The sequence below is a fragment of the Bombus pascuorum genome, chromosome 1 (genome assembly GCF_905332965.1).
Source record: "Bombus pascuorum chromosome 1, iyBomPasc1.1, whole genome shotgun sequence".
Lineage (NCBI taxonomy): Eukaryota > Metazoa > Arthropoda > Insecta > Hymenoptera > Apidae > Bombus > Bombus pascuorum.
Window position 1 is genome coordinate 11,994,000 of NC_083488.1, and position 20,362 is coordinate 12,014,361.

Genomic DNA, 20,362 nt, shown 5'->3' on the forward strand with positions numbered 1-20,362 from the left:
ATTTCTTCGTATTTCCCACCAGATTAAATTATCTACCGAGCTCCACCTCGCCTTGACATTTTCGTCGAGGGCGTTCGAGAGTCTCTCAAGATCTTTGCTGTAGCAATCGTAAGATATTCGTTCAACGCGATTGCTTAATAGGCCAAGAGATCGTGGTCTACAAAATTGGTATTAGTCGCTGAGTACATCTTCTAACGGAGAATCTTTAGACGAATATAATAAGATCTATTATCTGTTGAAGTAGAAAATATTGAAATGTTTGATCAAAGTTTAAAATTATGAATCATATAAATCTTGTTCGAAAATTTCCAGTTATTTTCTTAAAAATTTCGAAGGAGGCAATGAAAGAATTACTTATTTTGATATTAAGATTATACAATATATGATTTACAATTACTTAAATAAAAATCATAAATCGTTACTTCTTAATTTTTACTTATTTTCTTTTTAATTTAGTTTCGAAGAAGATGACAAGGTAATGATTTATTTTAGGCGTCCAATGTAAATTAAATAGATTCGAAAGTTGATTCAGGATCTTACAAATGTTAATGTATCCAAATTGGTATATATAAAAAAGACAGCGATATTTTTCTTTTTTTATAAACATAACTCAAATGTACAGTTTTTATTTCAGCCTTAAATACTGCATATATTACAATAGCGGACGCGCATTTTTTATGATAATGTCGCGAATGTTTTGTAAATCAGATCCGTGTACAGTCTAAGAAATATACAATTCACGCAAATTAGTTTCACTTAATACTAAATAATGTCGCACTTTACACGTGTCCCTGTATTTTGGCACGAATTTCTCGATCTTACATTATAGCACCATTCGTCAATTTCGTTGCACGATTCTCGTAATTTCCTCGATGACACCGCAAATGACTATAATACAGTTTATTCGTATGCTTCGGGCGTTTCCAGCGAGAAAAGCGCATTGTCAGTTCTTGAAACGTCATCCACGATTTTTCTCGTTCCCATTGAATGAATAAATTCACTGATTTTGATAACATTGTGCGTTTGAACAATTCCCTGCCAAGCCACATGCCTTGAATAAGTTTCGTTGCTTTAAAATAACATTCAAAACTAACGAATAGCTACGAGCAAGTATTATAGTTGTACTCTATCTTTGATTGACGTTCGTAACTATGGTTATCAGATATATTCATCTTAGAGATTTTTTGATTGAGGAAATATCTAATTTCTCGTGAATGCTTATGTTCAACGTTTCTATTGTTAATATAGCATTCAAATTATTGTTTCCATTTCGTATCATACATCACTTCCTTGGTATTTCTTCTTCCAGTAATACTTTTAGGAAATAAAATCTCAATATGGCATGCTCGTTAAGTAATATCGAAGTGATACAAATACTTATCCATCGAAATCTCGGTTCTGAGCTAAAAGATCTTTCTCAAGGCGTTTTCTGTACAGAAGAATGAAAATCTTCATGCTGTTCAGTCATCGTCTACTTGTTTACGTCCTGGAACCGAGAGTACTCGGATGATAGAGAGTTGTATCCGCTCCCCATTCGTAAGGACCTTCGTGTGGTCCGAGAGAAACCATGGTACCAGGTCCCAGCGTTGTATGTGATGTGGCACTGACCATCCCTGGACCGGAAGAGACGTAACTTAATGGCGGCCGAGGCTGATCACGCAAACGGGCGTGTTTTAGTTGTCGTTTGTACCTGGAAGGAACAATTAAACTAATTATAATTTTCTTCTCAAAATTCAATTACTTGTTGTTAAGAGAAGATAGTGGTTACAGATAATATATGTGTAATAAGATAACGAACTTCTAAGTTGGAATTTTAAATTAAATTCCTAAATTCTTAATTTTTTCTACATTCTGAAAATCTATAGAAGACATAGTGTGATTCCAAACTTTTGATCGATAGTGTATATAATAATAGCATTTAAAAATTTGGATCATTCGAAAATATATCTAATTCCTCTTACAAGTCGAAAAAGTCCAAGAAAATCATGAACACTTACTTGGCGTGCATGCAGCAAAGCGCACAACTAGAAATCACCGTAGCAATGCCAACAAGAACCGCGATGGCGAGCACCCACATCTGCGTCATCGAGGCGTCAGCTCTAGCTACCATGGCAGCGCAATGTTGCACCTTTTCCACGTGATACGTCCTATAAACTTTCTTCAATTCCTCGTTCTTTGGATCAGTTAGAAGAGCTTTCATTTCGTCCAAATCATATGCTTCCTTTCCAACCATTTGAAAACAAGAACTGGTCGAAGAGAAATCCAGAGAATTATCTTCCTTCGAATAAAACTGCGTATCGTAAACATTGACAGTTATAGGTAAAGACAAAGCTTGTTGCACAGATTTCTCAAAATCCTCCAGAGTCTTTCTAACCTCTACAGGTGGTTTCGAAAACACGAACTTCAACATGTCTCTGTCACGCAGCAGAAATATCCTCAATGTGATATTCGTCTCTCTGCCTGGTGTAACTGAGTTATTGGCCGAGACAATGATTTCCATGTAACCATCTGCGTAACTGGTCATGGAACCAGTAGTTCTGAGTTCTCCAGTTTGAGGATTCAAAGACAAATGCGAGGGAATCTCCCGTTTAGACATAGAAGGATCAACGAGGGAAGTGAAAGAAGCTTTGCCCCTGTTGTAATTAATTGGAAGAGCGTCAGAGTCAGCATCGAAAGCTTCCAGAGTGATGAGACTTGTGTCTATTGGAACATTTAGACGGACACCCAATGTGACATTCTCCTTTTTAAACTTTGGCTTATTGTCGTCGATATCCAAAATCTTGACAAGAATTTGTCTTTCAGAAGGATCTTGTCGATTGTAAGGTTTTGGAACGATGTCACTCTTCTTTGTGGAAAAGGGGAAACATTTAATCGTTAGCAAATGACGATCAGCTGTCTCTCTATCGAGTCGACCGTTTGATTTGACCACTGCCGAATTGTTTTCGAGTCTTTCTATAATAAACAGCCTAGCTTCGTTTCCATAGATAATTGAATAGTCGATCATTCCATTTTCTCCGATGTCTTCGTCAATCGCCTCGATCACGCCAACTTTTGTTCCAATTGGTTCTTCTTCGAATATCGTCAGTTCTATAGGTGAACTGTCTAAGTTTCTTTTAAAATGAGGCTTATGATCGTCGATATCATTCACTAGGACTTGAAGAACTCTGGTTGCCTGCTGAGGAGGACTTCCCAAGTCTTGAGCAACTAATATCAACGTATAACTATCCTTTGTTTCTCGATCTAGTAATTTCTTGGTAGTAATTAGACCCGTTTCACTGTTTATTTTGAAGGCACTCGCGTCTTTACCGAAGTTTCCATCTTCTAGAAACTTGAAAGTGATCTTTCCGTTTGGTAAATTCGGATCATCGGGATCTGAAGCTACGACTTGGAACACTGGACTACCAATGGTTGAGTTTTCAGCTATGTGAGCTATTTCTTCGAGGGTGGGTCTGATGAAAAGAGGTACGCCATCATTGCTGACTACATCACCGATGTAAAGTGTCAGAATTACGTCAGAATAGAGTTCTGGCACGCCGCCATCTTGAGCTCTGATTCTCATTATGTATGGCTCTGTCCTTCCTTTGCCTGTCAATTCTCGAGCAGAATAAATTTCGCCAGTTGTGTGATTTATTTTGAACAGTCCTAGAATTTTCATAATTCACAAATTAATCTTAGAATTTCTTGGCGATTGATCGTATTTCAAAATTTAAAACATTTAACTCTTTTACAGAGACGATAAAGAAATAATTATTGTTCATTCCGAATTTTTCATTACGATCGAAGAGTTAAAGAAAAAATATTAGTACTTTGAAAACAGAAAAAATGTTATACTCTTGCTTACCACTTGCTTCGCCCTCGTCAATGATTTCATAATTGATTATTCCGCCATTGCCTTCGTCTGGATCTGTGGCAGTAATATTCACTACACTGACACCTGATGAAGCGTTCTCGGGTATTACAGCTGTATAAGATTCTTGCTCAAAACTTGGAGCATTATCATTGACGTCTAAAACATCTACAGTCACCAAAGCTCTGGTGCTTCTCTGTTCTGCTCCACCTTGAGGCATGTCTGATGCAACGACGTAAAAACGAAGGACTGACTGTTTTTCTCTGTCAAGTGTTGTATTGGTTGCAATCTATACAAATAAGATTAGAAATATTCAAATTAATATAACATAGATATAATGAATGTAACTTAAATTTTAGTAAAATGTATAAAAATAAATTTATTTACCTGAATGTTACCAGTTATTGGTTCCACCTCGAACATATTAGCGTTTTCTCCAACCAAAGAGTATCTCACTTCACCGTATCCTCTCTTAACTTCCTGTTCCGTGCTGGAACTATCCATGTCCGTAGCTCTGACGTTCAATACAATCTTTGGGGGTTTTACCGATTCTAATACAGAAATTTTGTAATCCTTTTGAGTAAAGATAGGACTGTTGTCATTCATGTCTTGCACTTCGACTATCAAGTTGGCTTCCGACATTTTTCTTGTTATCTCGTAATCTCTCGCTAACGCTCGTACTTTAAATCGAATGAACTGAAAATCACAAACTATTTAAATCCCAAAACATAATTATGTATAGACACAGGAACTTAATTTTAAAATTATAATTTGAAAAATTTAATTACAAATAGAACAAGACTAAATACTAAAAACGAGTTTAGAAATTAGAATTTATTAGATTAATTAGATTATTAGATTAAAATGAATATAAAAAATTAGCTTTAAAACTAAAATTTACCTTTTGATTCAGAACTTCATAGTCCAGCCGCTTGCTCAAAACAACGTTTCCACTTTGAACACCCACATTCACATACCCTTCATCATCATCTTCCCTCACCAATTCAAACCTTTGAACAGCATAACCAGTAGTTGGTTCTTTAGCTGATAGCATTAGCAAAGTAGTTCCAAGAGGTTGTTCCTCTGGCACGGAAATCTTGATTGTGGGGTTATTAGGCGACCATCCTGGGTTCGTAAACGTTGGATTGTCGTCGCTATAAGCTTGGATATAAATCGTCACCTCAACATTCGTAATCTGCTTCTCCTTATCAACGACGGCGTTCAAATCTTGCACCTGAACCGTCAAAATGACTACTGCAGCCACTTGATAATCTAACACACGATTTACTGTAATTAAACCAGTCATGGAATTTATTCGAAACGCTGTTTTGTAATCATAGGAAGTTGTGCTCTTCAGAGCTACGCCAGTTTTGTCGACAGCCCTGATGGGTTCTACTAAAGAATATTCCAAATAAGCGTCTGAGTCTGGGTCTGTTGCTACTACTTTCAATACTGGTTCACCTGTTTAACGATTATTAATTATCAGCACTGAATTCTTTCTGTTGTAATTAATATTACATGATCCTGCCGCTAGTTAACATAAGGACTGTATCGATAATCATACCGAGAACCACATACTTTTCTTCTATTTTTATATATAGTGATGTACAAGATAGTTCCGACCAGAAAGATTTTTCATTTTATATTTTAAAAATAATACGTGAAAAATTTGTTGCTAATATTGAATATAAAGACGTGACACGTAAAGGATCTCAGTAGAACAAATGGACGCTACCATATAGTTATATAATATTATCGGAAACTTTTTTAAATATCATTTTTGAAAGAGTATAAAATGGACATTTTATCTAGCCTGAAACTTTCATGCACCACTATGTACAAAGTGAGAACGATAGTATGCGATTCACTACTTTTATTACTGCCTATGAATTAACTAACAAAAGAATCATCCTGTATGTTTTTTATTAATTTCAAACCTACCAATAGATGCTCTTTCCGATACGTAAACGAGATACGTCGACTCGTTGAACATCGGTGGTTTGTTGTTCACGTCTACCATATTCACTGTAACAGTTGTCGTAGCGGTTTCCCTAAGTGGTGTGCCAGAGTCTATGGCGTAAACTATTACTTCGTACTTTTCTCCTCCGGTTTCCAAATCCAAACGAGCATCCGGTGAGACCGTGATAACACCAGAACTAAACAATTCATAACAGATTTTAATATTTAATATCTACAATATATTATTTTGGATCTCTGGAAACATTTATCGGAAGAAGCATTTACGAAAATTGTCTTTAATGAATTATAGAGATGTAAATTATGGTGTAAATTACCTAGAGTCTATGACAAAATTATCTTTAGCACCGGAAGCAATGTGATACTGCAACAAGTTGTCTCTTCCGTCAGGATCGTTTGCTACGACTCTAATGACTTCCGTTCCTGGCGAAGCGTTTTCTAACAATCTTGCTCGGTAAGTGCTAGGTCCTGGTACATTAGATTTGTAATTTCCACGGAAGATGGGTTTTTGGTTTCCAGGTACTCCGACCCTGACTGATAATTTTGCTTCGGAATATAATGGCGGCATTCCAGCATCCGTAGCACGAATTATTAATTCGTAAATTCCTCTTTCTGTATCGTCTGAACGCACTGCTTTCGCCATTGTCACTTCTCCGGTCTCTGAATTTATCTGTAAAAATTGTTATTAATTTTGTACACGAAGTAATTTTTAATAATAACCTACAATAACAATATGCAAATAAGACTTTATAGGATTGCTAATTTTTATTCATTATACTCAGTGATGGATTTAACGCATTGGCTACCTGAAGCTAATAATCAGTTTGGGCTAAAACGAATTGAAAAATGTTTAACCTGGCTAAATCGATGTTTCTTAAATCAATAGGAAATTAATATTTACATTTAGAGATCTTTTGGCTAATCTATCAAAATATGATATTCACTTAGATGGTGAATATTAACTTCATGTGTAGCAATTAAAATACGCATGATAGCTAGTCCAAAATTGCTTTTAAAACTTCTCGAAATTGAAAGCGAGGGAGATTCTCTTCTTTTTTTCACGTATTTTAGAAAACGCAAGGATCCTCCAAAATGTTTTAGAATGGACTCATCGAATGCTCGTTTTAACCAAGTTAAAATCTTTATCCCGCCCCTTGGATACTAACAGATGTATTTTATATGATTCTGATAATCGTTTATTAATCTTTTATGCAACCACTTTTGGGGCCTCCACGGTGTTCCGAGGCCCGAATCTTATTGTGTCATTGGCGCCAAGGTAGATCCGCCTCTGATTATACCTAAGCTTATTTCATCTATTTTTACTCTTTCATATTTATCTGACAACAACACGTACCTTGAAAACATCATTCGTCATACTGTTATGCGAACTGATGGAGTACGTTACTTTCCCATTTCCCTGTGCTGGACCATCGACATCAGTGGCTCTAACAAACATCTGTGGATCGAAACTTGTTGCTCCTTCGCGGACAGTTCTCGTATATTCGTTTTGTTCAAATACTGGCTTATTGTCATTAACATCGTCCAATTCTATCAAAATATTCACAGCAGATACTCTTCCACCTCCATCTCTAGCTTCCATCGTCAATGAATATGATTTCTGAGCTTCGTAGTCCAATGGTTTTGCTACCGAGACTCCACCTGTTTTTAGATTAGTTTCGAATTTGTCAGCTCCGAAACCACGTAGAGTGTAAGTCAATTCACCAAAAGAACCACTGTCGTAGTCTCTTGCGAACACATCGCCGAATCGTGTGCCTATTTCCGCGTCTTCTGGCACAGATAGTTTGTACACCGATTGAGAGAATTCTGGACTGTGATCGTTGGCGTCCATTAACTCTACGTGAACTCTACTTGTGGCCACCTAAAATTTATTTATTAATATATTACTTTTCATACATCAATTGTTATAAAAATATTTATGTGCATATGACCAAAGATAAGACGTTCTACAGAAACAAATCTAGGGATTGTTAAGAATGTATCTATTACTGTGTTAAAAATATTTATATATAGATTAGGAGTATTTATTTTAGAAATTTATTTTATCCACTAAACATCATTTCAAGTATATCATATTATATTTGTATGTTATATTCTTATATATTCTTGCATATCATGGTATATTTTTTATAGTATATCTTCAAATTTTTCGTAAATGCATAAAAGCCCATGATCTATTTACAAGTTATTGACGAAAAATTCGTACCACTTCATTTGCAACCAGTGCAACAACTTCAAACTCGAGTTGCCTTTTAGCGGGGTCATCCACATCATAATCCAAGACATTGACGTCTTTTGCTTTAACCACAACTGGCACACGACCTTGAGCTTCCTCGGGACTAACAACGAAAGCCTTGCTAATTCCAGGATAATCCGGCGCATCTCTAAGAGCCAATCTGTACTTCGCATTCTCTCCAACATCTCCGTCACTCGCTATCATATTTAATCCCGGTAAAGGTGTACCTTTACCTATGTCTTCTGAAATTTTTATATTGAAGTACTTCTCGTTAAACACAGGCATCAAATCGTCAACATCTGTGACGACTATCGTGACAATCGAGGTTGCAGTGTCTGCTGGGATCTCGTTATTGATTAATTCCGTAGCTTTCACTTGGAACGTATAAATCCCACCATTTTGTAGGATTCTAGGATCCTCTCGATCGAGGGAAATGTTGGTGGTAACCAGTTTGCCTACTGTCACGTCACCCTCTCTCGATACGTCGAGATCAAAGTGGCCTGATTCCTCGTCTTCGAGAGTTAATAGGAGAACTCTAGGTTCACCCGTGTCACCGTCTCGCGCTCTGATTGTTAGGATTGTGTGACTAGCTGGCGTGTTCTCCGGAAGTGCCGCGCTGTACGGCGCGTTCAAGAACACGGGCGGCTGATCCTGAAAGCAATTTATGCAATTTATTTATCATTTGCAATCCGTAGTAAACGTAAATCCCTGATTCAATGGTTTGCTAGTGGATGGTACTGGAGCAAGAGATGTATCCTGCTTATTTGACTTCAGCTTTTGATCAAAGATACTACTAACACAGTATGTACTGCCAAAACTACGCCTGTTGCTTTGAAATCTGTTACTACGTTTGTTACGCCTTTCACGTAAAAAGTTTTAATTTCAAACGCCAACCGATAATTTTTGGTAAAGAATTTTATATTCTAGGTCTTGTATTTAATTAATAATACTCTCATAGTAATACTTATATTTGTACAATATTTAAACCGAAAATACAGTTATTTAGCATTATAGCAATCGTGAAATAAAAATGTTACAATAGTTGTACTAGTATATCCAAATTCGTGCATCACCATGTTGAATTATCTGATTTATAAATGTGACTATTTCAACCAACTATTTTAACAAAAATACGTGTGCTTCGTTCTTAAAATTTACTGGTAGCCAACTCTTCAACCGTGAACAGTGTTTTAACAGTATTTTAACAAAATATCTATATCTATAATCTACTGATTTAGAGATAAATAAATATCTATAATCTATTGATTTAAAGATAAATAAATATCTATAATCTACTGTCAAATATCACTAGTACCATCTTACTTAGTTTTTTATTTCTCTGGAGTGATTCTCACGATTTTCAGGAATTAATTAAAAGAATTTGAGACCGTTATCTAACGGAGGATTTCGAGAATGATTAAAGTTTGTATTAGAACGAACGAACGAACGAAGTAAAACGTTTACCGTTCTGGTGAAAGTTATTTCGCGAACAACGCGTACACATAATCGGACGTTCCACGAACAGAGTCACTAGGTAACGGCCTGCGCTTTCCTGCTTAGATTATCGTCAACGATCTTACTAACCAATACGGAATGATCACACTGGATGTACAGTTACATCCGCGGTTAGGTCGAGACCCACTTACCTGAACATCGAGAACGTCCACGGCTACTGTTGCCCTAGCCTGTAACCTTTTCGATATATCGCTGGCACCGTCTACAGCCAAGAGGTTGATCAAATACGAGTTTCTCCTCTCGTAGTCCAGAGACTTCGACAGGGTGATCTGTACGTCGTATTTTCCCTCCGTCAGCTGAAAATGTAGTTCTTGATTTATAGGCTTGATCGACTTTTCGTTGAACGATCGTAGAAGAGAAACTCGAGCATAGGATGTAAATAATTGGCATTTTTTCTTAACTTAATGATATTTTCGCTGAATAAATGATAGAAGGGAAATTTAAGTATTGAAAGTAAGTATTTAAGAATTTAAGGATAGTATAGTATATAGAAAAATTGAATAGTTGAGAATTTTGGCGTGTAGGATATAGAGAAGTAAAAATATATATAATAGGATCTGGAGAAGATATAGTCGAGATCTTAGAAAGATCGTAGAATGTAAAGAAGTAATTAACTGGAAACTTGGAAATGATATAATGTAGAGAAGCAAATAGCTGAGAATGTAAGCAAAACTAAATGTAGAACACAAGTAAAAATTCTGGATAGTAATTACATTTAGTTAATCGCTACGAATTGTTTGTTACAATGAAATGTCAAGGTTTCTACCTTTTCTGTAGAAACGTTGAAGACCTCGCAGACATCATCGTCTCGCGACGTAGAGACACATTGCACGTGAATATCCGCGTTTACACCACCATCGCGATCCGTGATCGTGATCGTACCAGGTGGAACTAGAAGACCACCCACGTGTGCGCTTTCTGGCACCCTGGCTGCATAAGGTCTGCCGTGGTATACCGGTGGATTATCATTCTCATCTAACACCGCTATCTCGCGTCGGAGGGATACTGTGTTGGGTTCTGATCCTGCGATCCCTTCGTCTAATAGAATATTGATTTTAATATTACTCGTAGATATCTCTCATTGTCTGGTAAATAAAAAATCTATGTTTTAACACAAGGAAATAAGGAATATTGTTTGATTAATTGAGTTGCTTAGAGAAGAAGTGATACAAGTGAAAAAAGCTACGTTCGTATTTTCATTGAAGAAATTTATGAATGATATTATTTCTATATATACTCATGGACGCCTAGAAATTTTTAAAATAATTCTTTATATCAATTCTTATGTATATCTCATTGTTCAAAGATATTTGTATAATTTCTTTACCGAGCCTCTCAAATAAAGACTGAAATCAAAAGTTTAAAGGTATAGTCGCGTAATGAATATAGAAAAGAAACTTCACCGAAATTCAATTGCACAATCGAGTCATCACTATTCCGCCAGCGTATCGGTCATCTAATGCTCTACAAATACCATCATCTATCCATTGATATTCTACAGTAACACTGTAACGGAATATCTATAAAAACAATGTAGTTACCCGTTATACTGATGATCACTTCGATTAAATCCTGGGTCTCCCTATCTAGCGCCTTTCTTAAAACAACGACACCACTGTCCCGATTCACCGTGAAGTATTCACCACTGATCGAATAATGTAACTTGGATCCTTCCGGATCTTCTCCTTGAAGAGTGTATACAGGTGCACCTGGAGGTGTGCCTTCTGACACGGCCAGTCTGGCCATGTCTCCACCTTGCACGAAATGCGGCGCTCTGTTGATCACCTGACCCCATGACGAAGACCACGTGGAGAGTGTGAAGAGCAAAATTGTCCACATCGTCACCTGCGGGTTAACGAAACAAATATATTAAATATTCTTTTACTTTTAATTTTTTAGATACAGACGATTGATGCGATATTTTTAGGAATTTTACATTAAAAATATATTTTCAGTACATTTGCGATTCAACCGATCTATATTACTAACGATTTAAAATTTAACGATTTAAAACGATTCTAATAGATTTAAAATCTAAATCTGTCAGATCACATAGTTTTAGTATGGAAAATGTTAACAATTTTCATCCCTCCATTTTCACCAAGCCTAAGATCCAATTGCAGCTCGTTGGAAACTTGTTCTTTTTATAATTAGAGGTTCTTTAATTATCGTGAGATGTTTGACATCGCAAGACCATTGTCTTTCATTTTTCACTGTATAATCTGAGAATGTAAATTAACAATCTTAATGCTATTTACAGATATGCACAAGGACCATCATTAGCATCAGTGGTTGACGTTGCATTCGTTGAATAACGGTTATTTAGTGGACGATTAGAAAGTGGATTCAAAGATGAAAATGTTGGGTGTAAGAAGAACAATTCCGCGGCTTATGCTTGGAACTTTCATTAAACAAATTGAAACATGAAGTTTTATACATAAAAGCGCGTTCTTTCTTGCGTGAAAGGTGAACACTTCCTACACTGCGATTCGTCACGATTCCGTTCACTTCCGGTCATCGAAACAAGCGTATCTTAATAATTGTACCGCTTTAAATAATGCAAAAACAACATCTCCGCGTTCATGGTAATGTTTTCTCCTATAAAACTGACTACAAAAATTTAAGAAACAGACAGAAAAAGGACAATAAATTTTATGATCTATCAACAATTACGACAAGCGATAAATTATATGACCAATAATCGTTGTGAAACTTCGGTTTCAAATTACCCGTATATTCCCACACAAATTTTATACAAAAGTATTCAAACTAATTTAAAGTATATAGAAAAAACGTGCTCTTGTTATAAAAGCTAATAGGTGAAACAAAGTCTGGTTACATTTTATTTCTCTAACTGCATTCACAAATATCTAAATTTCTATAAACGTCCACACTCTAGTGATATTTATATATTTCCATGTATAGTGATACTTTATATCTCCACATACCTACAAGACCACTCACTTTCTATCCAAACAACGATTAATTACACAGCAAATAGACATCACTCAGATAATAGTTCGATCAACGTCTTCAACTAGGAAGGAAACTATCGGGAAGAAGCTAACCATAGGCGAGCTCGAGAGCCATCTGAAATAAGCGTACGTGCATTTGTTTCTTGGACGTTGTTGGGATCAATGTTCGCGGTCTCTGTTGGAAAAATGCGACGCATAGACGAGTGGGCAGGAGAGAGGAAATGGTTAAATACTGCGGAGGATGCAAAGATCTATCGGAGCCACCGGTTACCACCCATATAAAACGCGGCAGCGACCGAGCCGCGTTCTTTCTGTGGCATTCCGAAAAAATGCTTTCAGGCGAACCACCAGCCAGCGGTGCAGCCACTGAGTACGGTGACTGAATGACTTCCAGCGAGTGAACACGGTCAGTGAAAAGCCGTTAGAAATCAGATTCCATTTCAGGAGTTCGCGGTATTCTTGTGCTGCGATCCGTAAATTAAATTGTCCTATTAGTCGTCGAACATTTATCTATGCCTTAAGTACCGTCCTTCTGTTTTAATTAATTTAAGCTTGTAAAGTGTACGAATGAATTTGGTGTTGGTGGATAATCGCGTTGCTTTTATGGGTAGGGTTTAGCAAAAAAAGGTAATTATTGCTCTCATCTTTAAAGAGATATTAGAAAAAAGTAGAAAATTACGTTCAGATAATTAATAAACCTCAAATCTTAAGGATTAAAAAATACTTTGTAATTAAAACTTGTATGAGTGAAATATGCATATTATAGAAAAATATGTATGAGGCAAAATAAGGTTAATAAATACTGTAAGATAGGATTCCTAAAAAGATCTGCATACACGCGCATAGTTTCGGAATATAATAATAAAAGGCGTAAAAGATTCGAATCAAAGTTGGAATTCGCCGAACAAGAAAATTTAGAATGCAAGTACTGACCGCGATCTTCGTTAATCAGAGTGTGTAGTAATCGATTAAGTATTTTTTCGTGAAAGCAGCATTCCATACGACTTTTTTTGGTAGTGTAAACGGAAAATAATATTTCAGCGTGATTTCAAGATCAGCATACGAAATTTCATGAGCCAATGAGTAGCGCATATTAATGTTACGCAGGATTGTTAAGAACTCTGCGGTAACTTTCTAGTAGAGTCTCCAGACAGATTCCGAACAAATGTCTTGCACAACAGCATCGGCTTGGATAAATGCAGACTGCGTTCTATGCTATTCAACCTCTGTCATAACTCTCACCCAAGACAGCAATTCGTGCAGAATCAAAACCACTCGACCAATAATATTTTTCTATAGCGTTTAAGTGGAACTGCCACGATATTCATTTAGGCTCTGGTATTCAAAGGCCAAGTATGTGGAGCAAAATGATGGATTACGAGGTTAATAGGAAATCGTTCAGATGAATTGCGGAATTTAAAACACAATGGGTTATGTTAGAATAAATAATACACAGCATGATTTCTACCTATAAAATTAAGGTAGGTACTAGAATGAAAGCACATATGATTATTGATTCTTGACAATTGATTCTTTTTATGAATTACAGTTTGCTTGTTCTTTTTATTAAGATAGATTTGAAATGTATCTATCATAAAAATATTGCATAAAAGTTACGTAAATTACTCTTGTAAATTATTTACATCATATAGGAATTTTTAAACTGTGAATTTGAAATTTTCTCTAAATGCGTACATATATTTTACTGTATGATAGAATAGACAAATAATAAAATATTTTATAATGTACGATTAAAAAGCTGCGTTTATATGAATTTATTGGGGGAAATATAATTTGTATAGCTAATTGGAATTCATTTTCATCATCACCTGTGACTTTTCGTCTAATTTTTTGCTTAATTTTGAGAATTTTGAAACTGTTCATTTTGAAGGCTACAATGAGAACCAGCTATTGCTGAAAGTAATACGTGGGAAGCAATCATTCTGCGAAGAGAAACAAGCGACGACTACAGGACAGTATACTAGCGATTTTCCGGTGACTTCGTACCACTAGTTGACTTCCGTGTTCAGAAGGTTGTTATCAAGTATTGTCTTCGGCAAACCTAATTATTAATCATGTGAAGTTACTAGAAATTTTGTATGATACAGGAAAGGCAGGAGACCTGCTACCTTGTTGAAACAATTCTCACAATTACTTCACACCGGAACCTTAATCACAGGATTAATTTTGAGTATCTTTAAATACCACCAAAAGAACACGTTGCTATGATCTTGACTCATAGTAAAACTCAAGAAATGTTACACAAAATGGATAATATTTACAGCCCTTATGAAGTTATTTATATTCAAATATTCATGCATCACTATATTACCCAACAACGGAGAAAGGCTGCAACTATTAAAGAAGCAATTTGTAGCACATTGACATAAAGTTTTCTCAGCTTACTACGTTCATTATATTTTCTGATAGTATTAGTGATTTGCTTAGCAAATTACTATATTAGGCGTGTAAACTAATTTGGATTTTTGATTCTTAGATTTACCTATCTCTAACTTAAATTCAAATATTTTTTTTATCTTACAGGAGTTTTATAAAATAAAATCTACATTTGATATGGTTTCACACTTACTATAGTTAATGAAATAATAAGAACGGTTTTGATGATTAAAATATTACATAATGAATAGAATTTCCATTTTCTTTCTAAAAGTACCAAATTCATTTACATTTATAATACACGTCTAATATTTTACTTCCTTTTTTCACAGTTGAGCAGTATAGAAGAGAAATTGACAACGAAACACACAAAAGAATTTACATTTTCACATAAATCGCTTAAATAGATTCAGCAATAACAAACAGACTAGAAGTATTCCAACGTTGGTACGATTTCTATTATAATGTGCGCAACGCAAGAAAGCATGGAACGTTAAAACTCATGACCAAGAGTATACTTCTGTTTAGAGACTCGTCCAAGATTCTGAACAGTGTAATTGCAATTATCAGCGACGTAACATAAAACGATACGACTAGATTATGCGATGGATTCAATTCTAGCCAGGAAGAAATTCACGGATCGCGCTTTCGCCATTCGCTATTCGCCATGAACGAGCCATAAAACACACCATGAAATCTCGCAGAAATAATAGTAAACGGAATATTACATTGTAAGCTCAACGATCGCTGACCACAATGTATTTACTCAGCACGATTCCCAAACATATATATGTATGTATAAATATTCTGTAATGAGAAAAAAATCTTTTAAGATTATGGAAAAGGATGAAAATAAAGGAGATAAGGAGAACACAAAATTATTCAAATAGAAACAACGCCATGCTCTATTTAATAATGCATGATCCCATTATTCATGATGTTAAACGAATTCGAGTTCATGACGTTGTCTTGTATTCCTTATGAATTATACTTGATGGTAACTACCGCGATGCATGCAATTTGCTGTTCAAAGTTTAACTGCTAGTGCTTCGTTATATGGGTCATCGTGATTTAAAACATGATTAAAATAACAAGATAAAAGCATTCTATGCGCTTCAATTTTGAAATAAAAGTGGTCGTTACCTTCAATCAATTTGAAACGATGAAATTGATCTGCTCGTTAGATAGGGGAAGAACAATATATTCTTGGCCTTTAACTAACAATATCTGTACACACGTATATTCTGTCTTATCGAGATTTTATATCCAGTTAGTTGATGATACATTTATTTAATGTATCACGATCTTATTTTATTACTGTGATGGTTTGTTCACTTAGACGTTACTTGTAAAGAGAATTGATTGTAGCCATCAATGAAGATAATACTGTAAAATAATCGAGTTCAAAGCGATACTATAAAATTGAATAATCAACTACTCGAGAAAGTTATAACTGTTTCCTCGTTGCTTTATTGCAACACATGTATCAATTAAAAGAACATGAACTTAGTTTCAAACAGAAATGAAAAACAAAGCCAGCAACAAAATGAATAATTACTTTATTAATATTTTATGATTTTTCATCAACTATAAACATATCGATTTCAAAACATAATCGTTAAAACGCTGAAATTGAACTCAATTTCATGGACTGTTGTTCGATCAACAAGGAAACCGGTTTCATCATCGGCTAAACGTATTTCGCCATTTATTACGCGTTGCGACGCTCCGTGCAAGAATTAACTCCTGAGCTATCTGATAGAAAGCTTTTCTCTTTGCGTTTGCTTCCGCACGTTCGTTTCCCGTGAATGAAACATACTACGTAGAAATTATACGCCGCGGTGCATGGTGATGTGTCACAATAGAATTTGCTGAAGTAATACGCGGAAAAATATGTCACGGTACTAGCCATTTTTCCAACGCAATGCATATTCGAATGTACTCAAAACGCTACACCGCGTCGCGGAGAAACTCGAATACATTAACCGCTCGTTTGATAAATTATTTTCCTTTTAGGTCGATCGTAAGAAAGATAATGTAATGTTCATTTCGCGTTCGTTAATGTGGATCAAAATTTATACTACATAATTCGAAATGAATTTAAAGAGTTGATCATAAATTCATAATCGTTTAAAAAATTACTTAACTCCTTAAATGCAGCGTATTACTGTTTTGTTTTAGTTGCGTAATACTTTTCTTTAGTGAATTGAGAAGTGCCAACGGAGTTTACATTTAAAATTTTATATAAAGTAGAACAATTTAGACAATGAACTGGATTTTTATATTTCGTAATATTCACTTGTCAATCGTTGCTACTGTTATACAATAGAATTTATTAACACTGGTAATTTGTAACTTGCAACTTATGCAGTTTTACTATTATAATAATTAAACAAATTAATTCGATGAGGATCCTAGTAATGCTCCAACACATTTCCTAGAAAAACCAGGATTATTCAGAATCTAGCAAATGGTAGTGAATATACTATTTTAATAAAATTACGTTCTTCAAGCATTGCGGCCACTCAACTTTTACTTATTTTCATGGTTGAGCTACACAATTTCCTAGATTACATGTAAGCGTAATATTACAACATTACCTAAAGCACTTTATCCCAATCAATTCTAAATTCTCAAAATCTAAAATTCTGTACAAATATTTATCATACCCATTTTACAGCTTAGGCACCGACTACGTAAACACCCGAGACATTGTGTATACACGCAACAATACCCAAATTACAAAAGTCCACAGTTGAGTTCACGCGTGGCAAACATCTATCACATTCTCGCCTTTGAGACCAATTTCTCAGAGAATTTCTGTGCAAATAAGTTACCTAGATTCGTTCATTGACCTAGATACGCTAAAAAAAAATCGCGTACCAAGCACGAACGGCTCGTAATTGGTTTTCGATACCGGCAACAAGCATTTCGAAACGCGTTCCTTGTGAAATTTTGCGAACCGCCATCGCGGTGATACCGGTCAGGCCAGCAGCATTGGCGTAGGATATATTCTCTCTGTTTCTCGGAGTAAAGCGTCCGGCTTGATTCGTATCCGCGATACCGATTTTCTCTTCGGATTGCGCGAAAAGCAAACGAGTACGCGCGGTTAACTGTTCCGTGCTGATCGTACGAGTCCCGACGTCCTAGACTCGTTAATCGCCGAGAAAGGAGAAGAGGCAGAGCGAAGGCAGGCCACAGAAAAGCGAGAGGAAGACGGACTAGCCGGCGAGAGGAAGAAAAAAAACCGTTATAGAGGCCCCCTCTACGATCCACACCATTACGTTACGCGCCTGGCATCCTGACACTGTGTGACCAGGTGATGCCCAGGATGAATGACTAAGAAAAGTACCATCTTGTCACGCGCTTCTTTCTGCCCTGTCTTTGCATTTTTGCTACACGAGACGCTACTGTTCCAGACTATACTGTGTACCGGATAGACGTGTCATTAATACGGTTTCTTTAACACTGGAATCATTAAAGTGTTTAATAAATCAGTATATTATAAATTAATGCTGTATATGTATACAATTACTGTAATATAATGAAAATGAACAAGTACATAAAACTACATTTCTATTTCTACAGGAAATAAAATTAATTCTATTGAAACAACTATGATTTTAGTAGCAACAAAATTAAAAAACATGGAACACATCGTTTTAAGGAATTAAGTAATTCTATTGTGGTGAAAGTAATTATGGAATTTTTCCAGGTTTAGAGTTACTTTAATATATATTATTCCTACTGTGGACAATTTTTTTAAGAAATCTGCAAACAAAAAATTTCAAAACCCAAAGGTAATGAAAATTTGCACGTAGGTCAACGCGTTAATGAATGATGGAATACTGAAATAAGTATAGAAATTTAATAGCACAAGTATCTAAGTTTTATGTAATAATAAAAATACCACAATGTTTACGAGGAAAAGATCTAACGTACATCATGTCTTCATTGGTCAATCAAGAAAGCTGTAAGTTGCAGAAATGTCTTTCAAGCAACCTTGAGGAACGTAGGATCGGTATTTGCGAGAAAATCAACCGATTAATCTCTAAACATGTTAATACATGTATATTCAAGCTTTTCCTGCTCCACGAACTTGACACCGGTTCCTTGAAACCATGACTTCGACTAGTGCACTCGCTGGTCAGACTGGTTTTCCTCGAACTGGCGAAAACGATGACGGGAGTTCGGCATAGTTTGTCATTATTTTATTATTTCTGAGTCACATGAAAGGAATGTGTAAAAAATATTCTTTAACAAATGTACATTCCTGATAACAAGACTGCCTGGTTTTAACTTTTCATTTTCCCAGCCTTTCGCAGACTACTGAAATATTTGATATGATTGTTTAAAGTTTCTAGCCAACGACTTTAACTATCTCTCGATATAAAGGTCAAGGAAATACCAGTAAGATCGAGCCTGATATAGAGTTACCTTACACAGTTGGCCTCAACTTCATCAAGACTTATACGTATTTATAACTCCACTTTTACCGGTTCAATTCGTATTCTATCTAAACCAAACTCTACGCAACAACGCGTGTTTCAAGTTTTCAGGATGCTACCTCGATAGTAGCACGTGACTGAAACAAAAACAGGAAATCGAGACGTGTCTGAACGTCAATGAATTTTTATGGAAGATAGACATATTCACCCGTTCGATTCACAACATTATTAAACCAAACGATCCTTAAATGACAAATTATTCCAACAAATATAGCGAATGATAATTAAAGTAACGTTTAGTAATTCAATGAATGTTGCTTTGAACTTTCATTCGGACTCGATCAATTACTTGAAAGCAAAGAAATACCATCTGCCGAGGACCTTACCTCATAAAGTCGGTCCAAGATCCTTCTTCCTCGCAGCACCGTATCAACTCATCATCACACCACGTGTATTTCCGTTTGGGCGATCACTCGTTTGAAAAATAACATTTAGAAAAAATCACGTACATACACCCGTACCTCATGACGCATCGGTACACGAGTGTGTCTAACACGACTTGTATCCTCTATCCTCTCGGTTTCATGAGTCGTTGTCGTTTCGAAAAAGAACCGATGTCTGTGCCAGCCAATGGACAGGTCTATACTGCATCCTAAGGAGGTATGCGGCCTCTGCTATGGGAGTGGAAGGAATGGAGAGAGAGAAACAGCTCGCCGCGAAGGAGAGACTACAGTCCGTGCCCGGTAACTGTGAGCGAAAGGGGGGCGAACCTTTTTGATTCTTTTGTACCTCGACGTGCCAGGTGAGTCTCTTTCGTGGTTCCATCGTAACTGGGATTGTGACGCGAAAGGGATCCAGACAAAAATTAGCGAGAACTTTCCTTGGTGACATTATCTGAAAAAATATTTTAGTTTCGTTATTTTTGATTGGCGGGAAAACTTCTATTTTT

At 35.9% G+C, this 20,362-nt stretch overlaps 1 protein-coding gene across 3 annotated transcripts; it reads right to left on the reverse strand.

Moving 5' to 3' along the window:
• Positions 1–584: 584 nt before the first annotated feature.
• Positions 585–20,085, reverse strand: LOC132904813 (cadherin-related family member 2). 3 transcript variants are annotated; one of them, XM_060955546.1, is made up of 14 exons: positions 17,849–18,127; positions 17,659–17,785; positions 11,135–11,438; positions 10,360–10,631; positions 9,725–9,889; positions 8,049–8,729; positions 7,179–7,703; positions 6,142–6,494; positions 5,789–6,003; positions 4,749–5,308; positions 4,235–4,543; positions 3,842–4,136; positions 1,998–3,642; positions 585–1,690 (listed from the first exon to the last, which is right to left on the reverse strand). In XM_060955546.1, the coding sequence occupies exons 3-14, from the start codon at positions 11,430–11,432 to the stop codon at positions 1,480–1,482; spliced, it is 5,529 nt and encodes a 1,842-aa protein (XP_060811529.1). In that variant the 5' UTR covers positions 11,433–11,438; positions 17,659–17,785; positions 17,849–18,127; the 3' UTR covers positions 585–1,479. The 3 variants fall into 3 exon arrangements, with proteins under 3 accessions (XP_060811529.1, XP_060811519.1, XP_060811539.1); XM_060955536.1 differs by lacking the exons at positions 17,659–17,785; positions 17,849–18,127 and adding an exon at positions 19,800–20,085; XM_060955556.1 differs by lacking the exons at positions 17,659–17,785; positions 17,849–18,127 and adding an exon at positions 16,109–16,331.
• Positions 20,086–20,362: the final 277 nt, after the last annotated feature.

Bases quoted from the DNA above. Each gene is read 5' to 3' on its own strand.
- LOC132904813 (XM_060955536.1), bottom strand. From the start codon at position 11,432: ATGTGGACAATTTTGCTCTTCACACTCTCCACGTGGTCTTCGTCATGG. The intron at 6,495-7,178 runs GTACGTGTTGTT...CAATTTTTACAG, and splicing joins TGACGAATGATGTTTTCAAG to ATAAATTCAGAGACCGGAGA. The intron at 3,643-3,841 runs GTAAGCAAGAGT...TGAAAATTCTAG, and splicing joins TGACGAGGGCGAAGCAAGTG to GACTGTTCAAAATAAATCAC.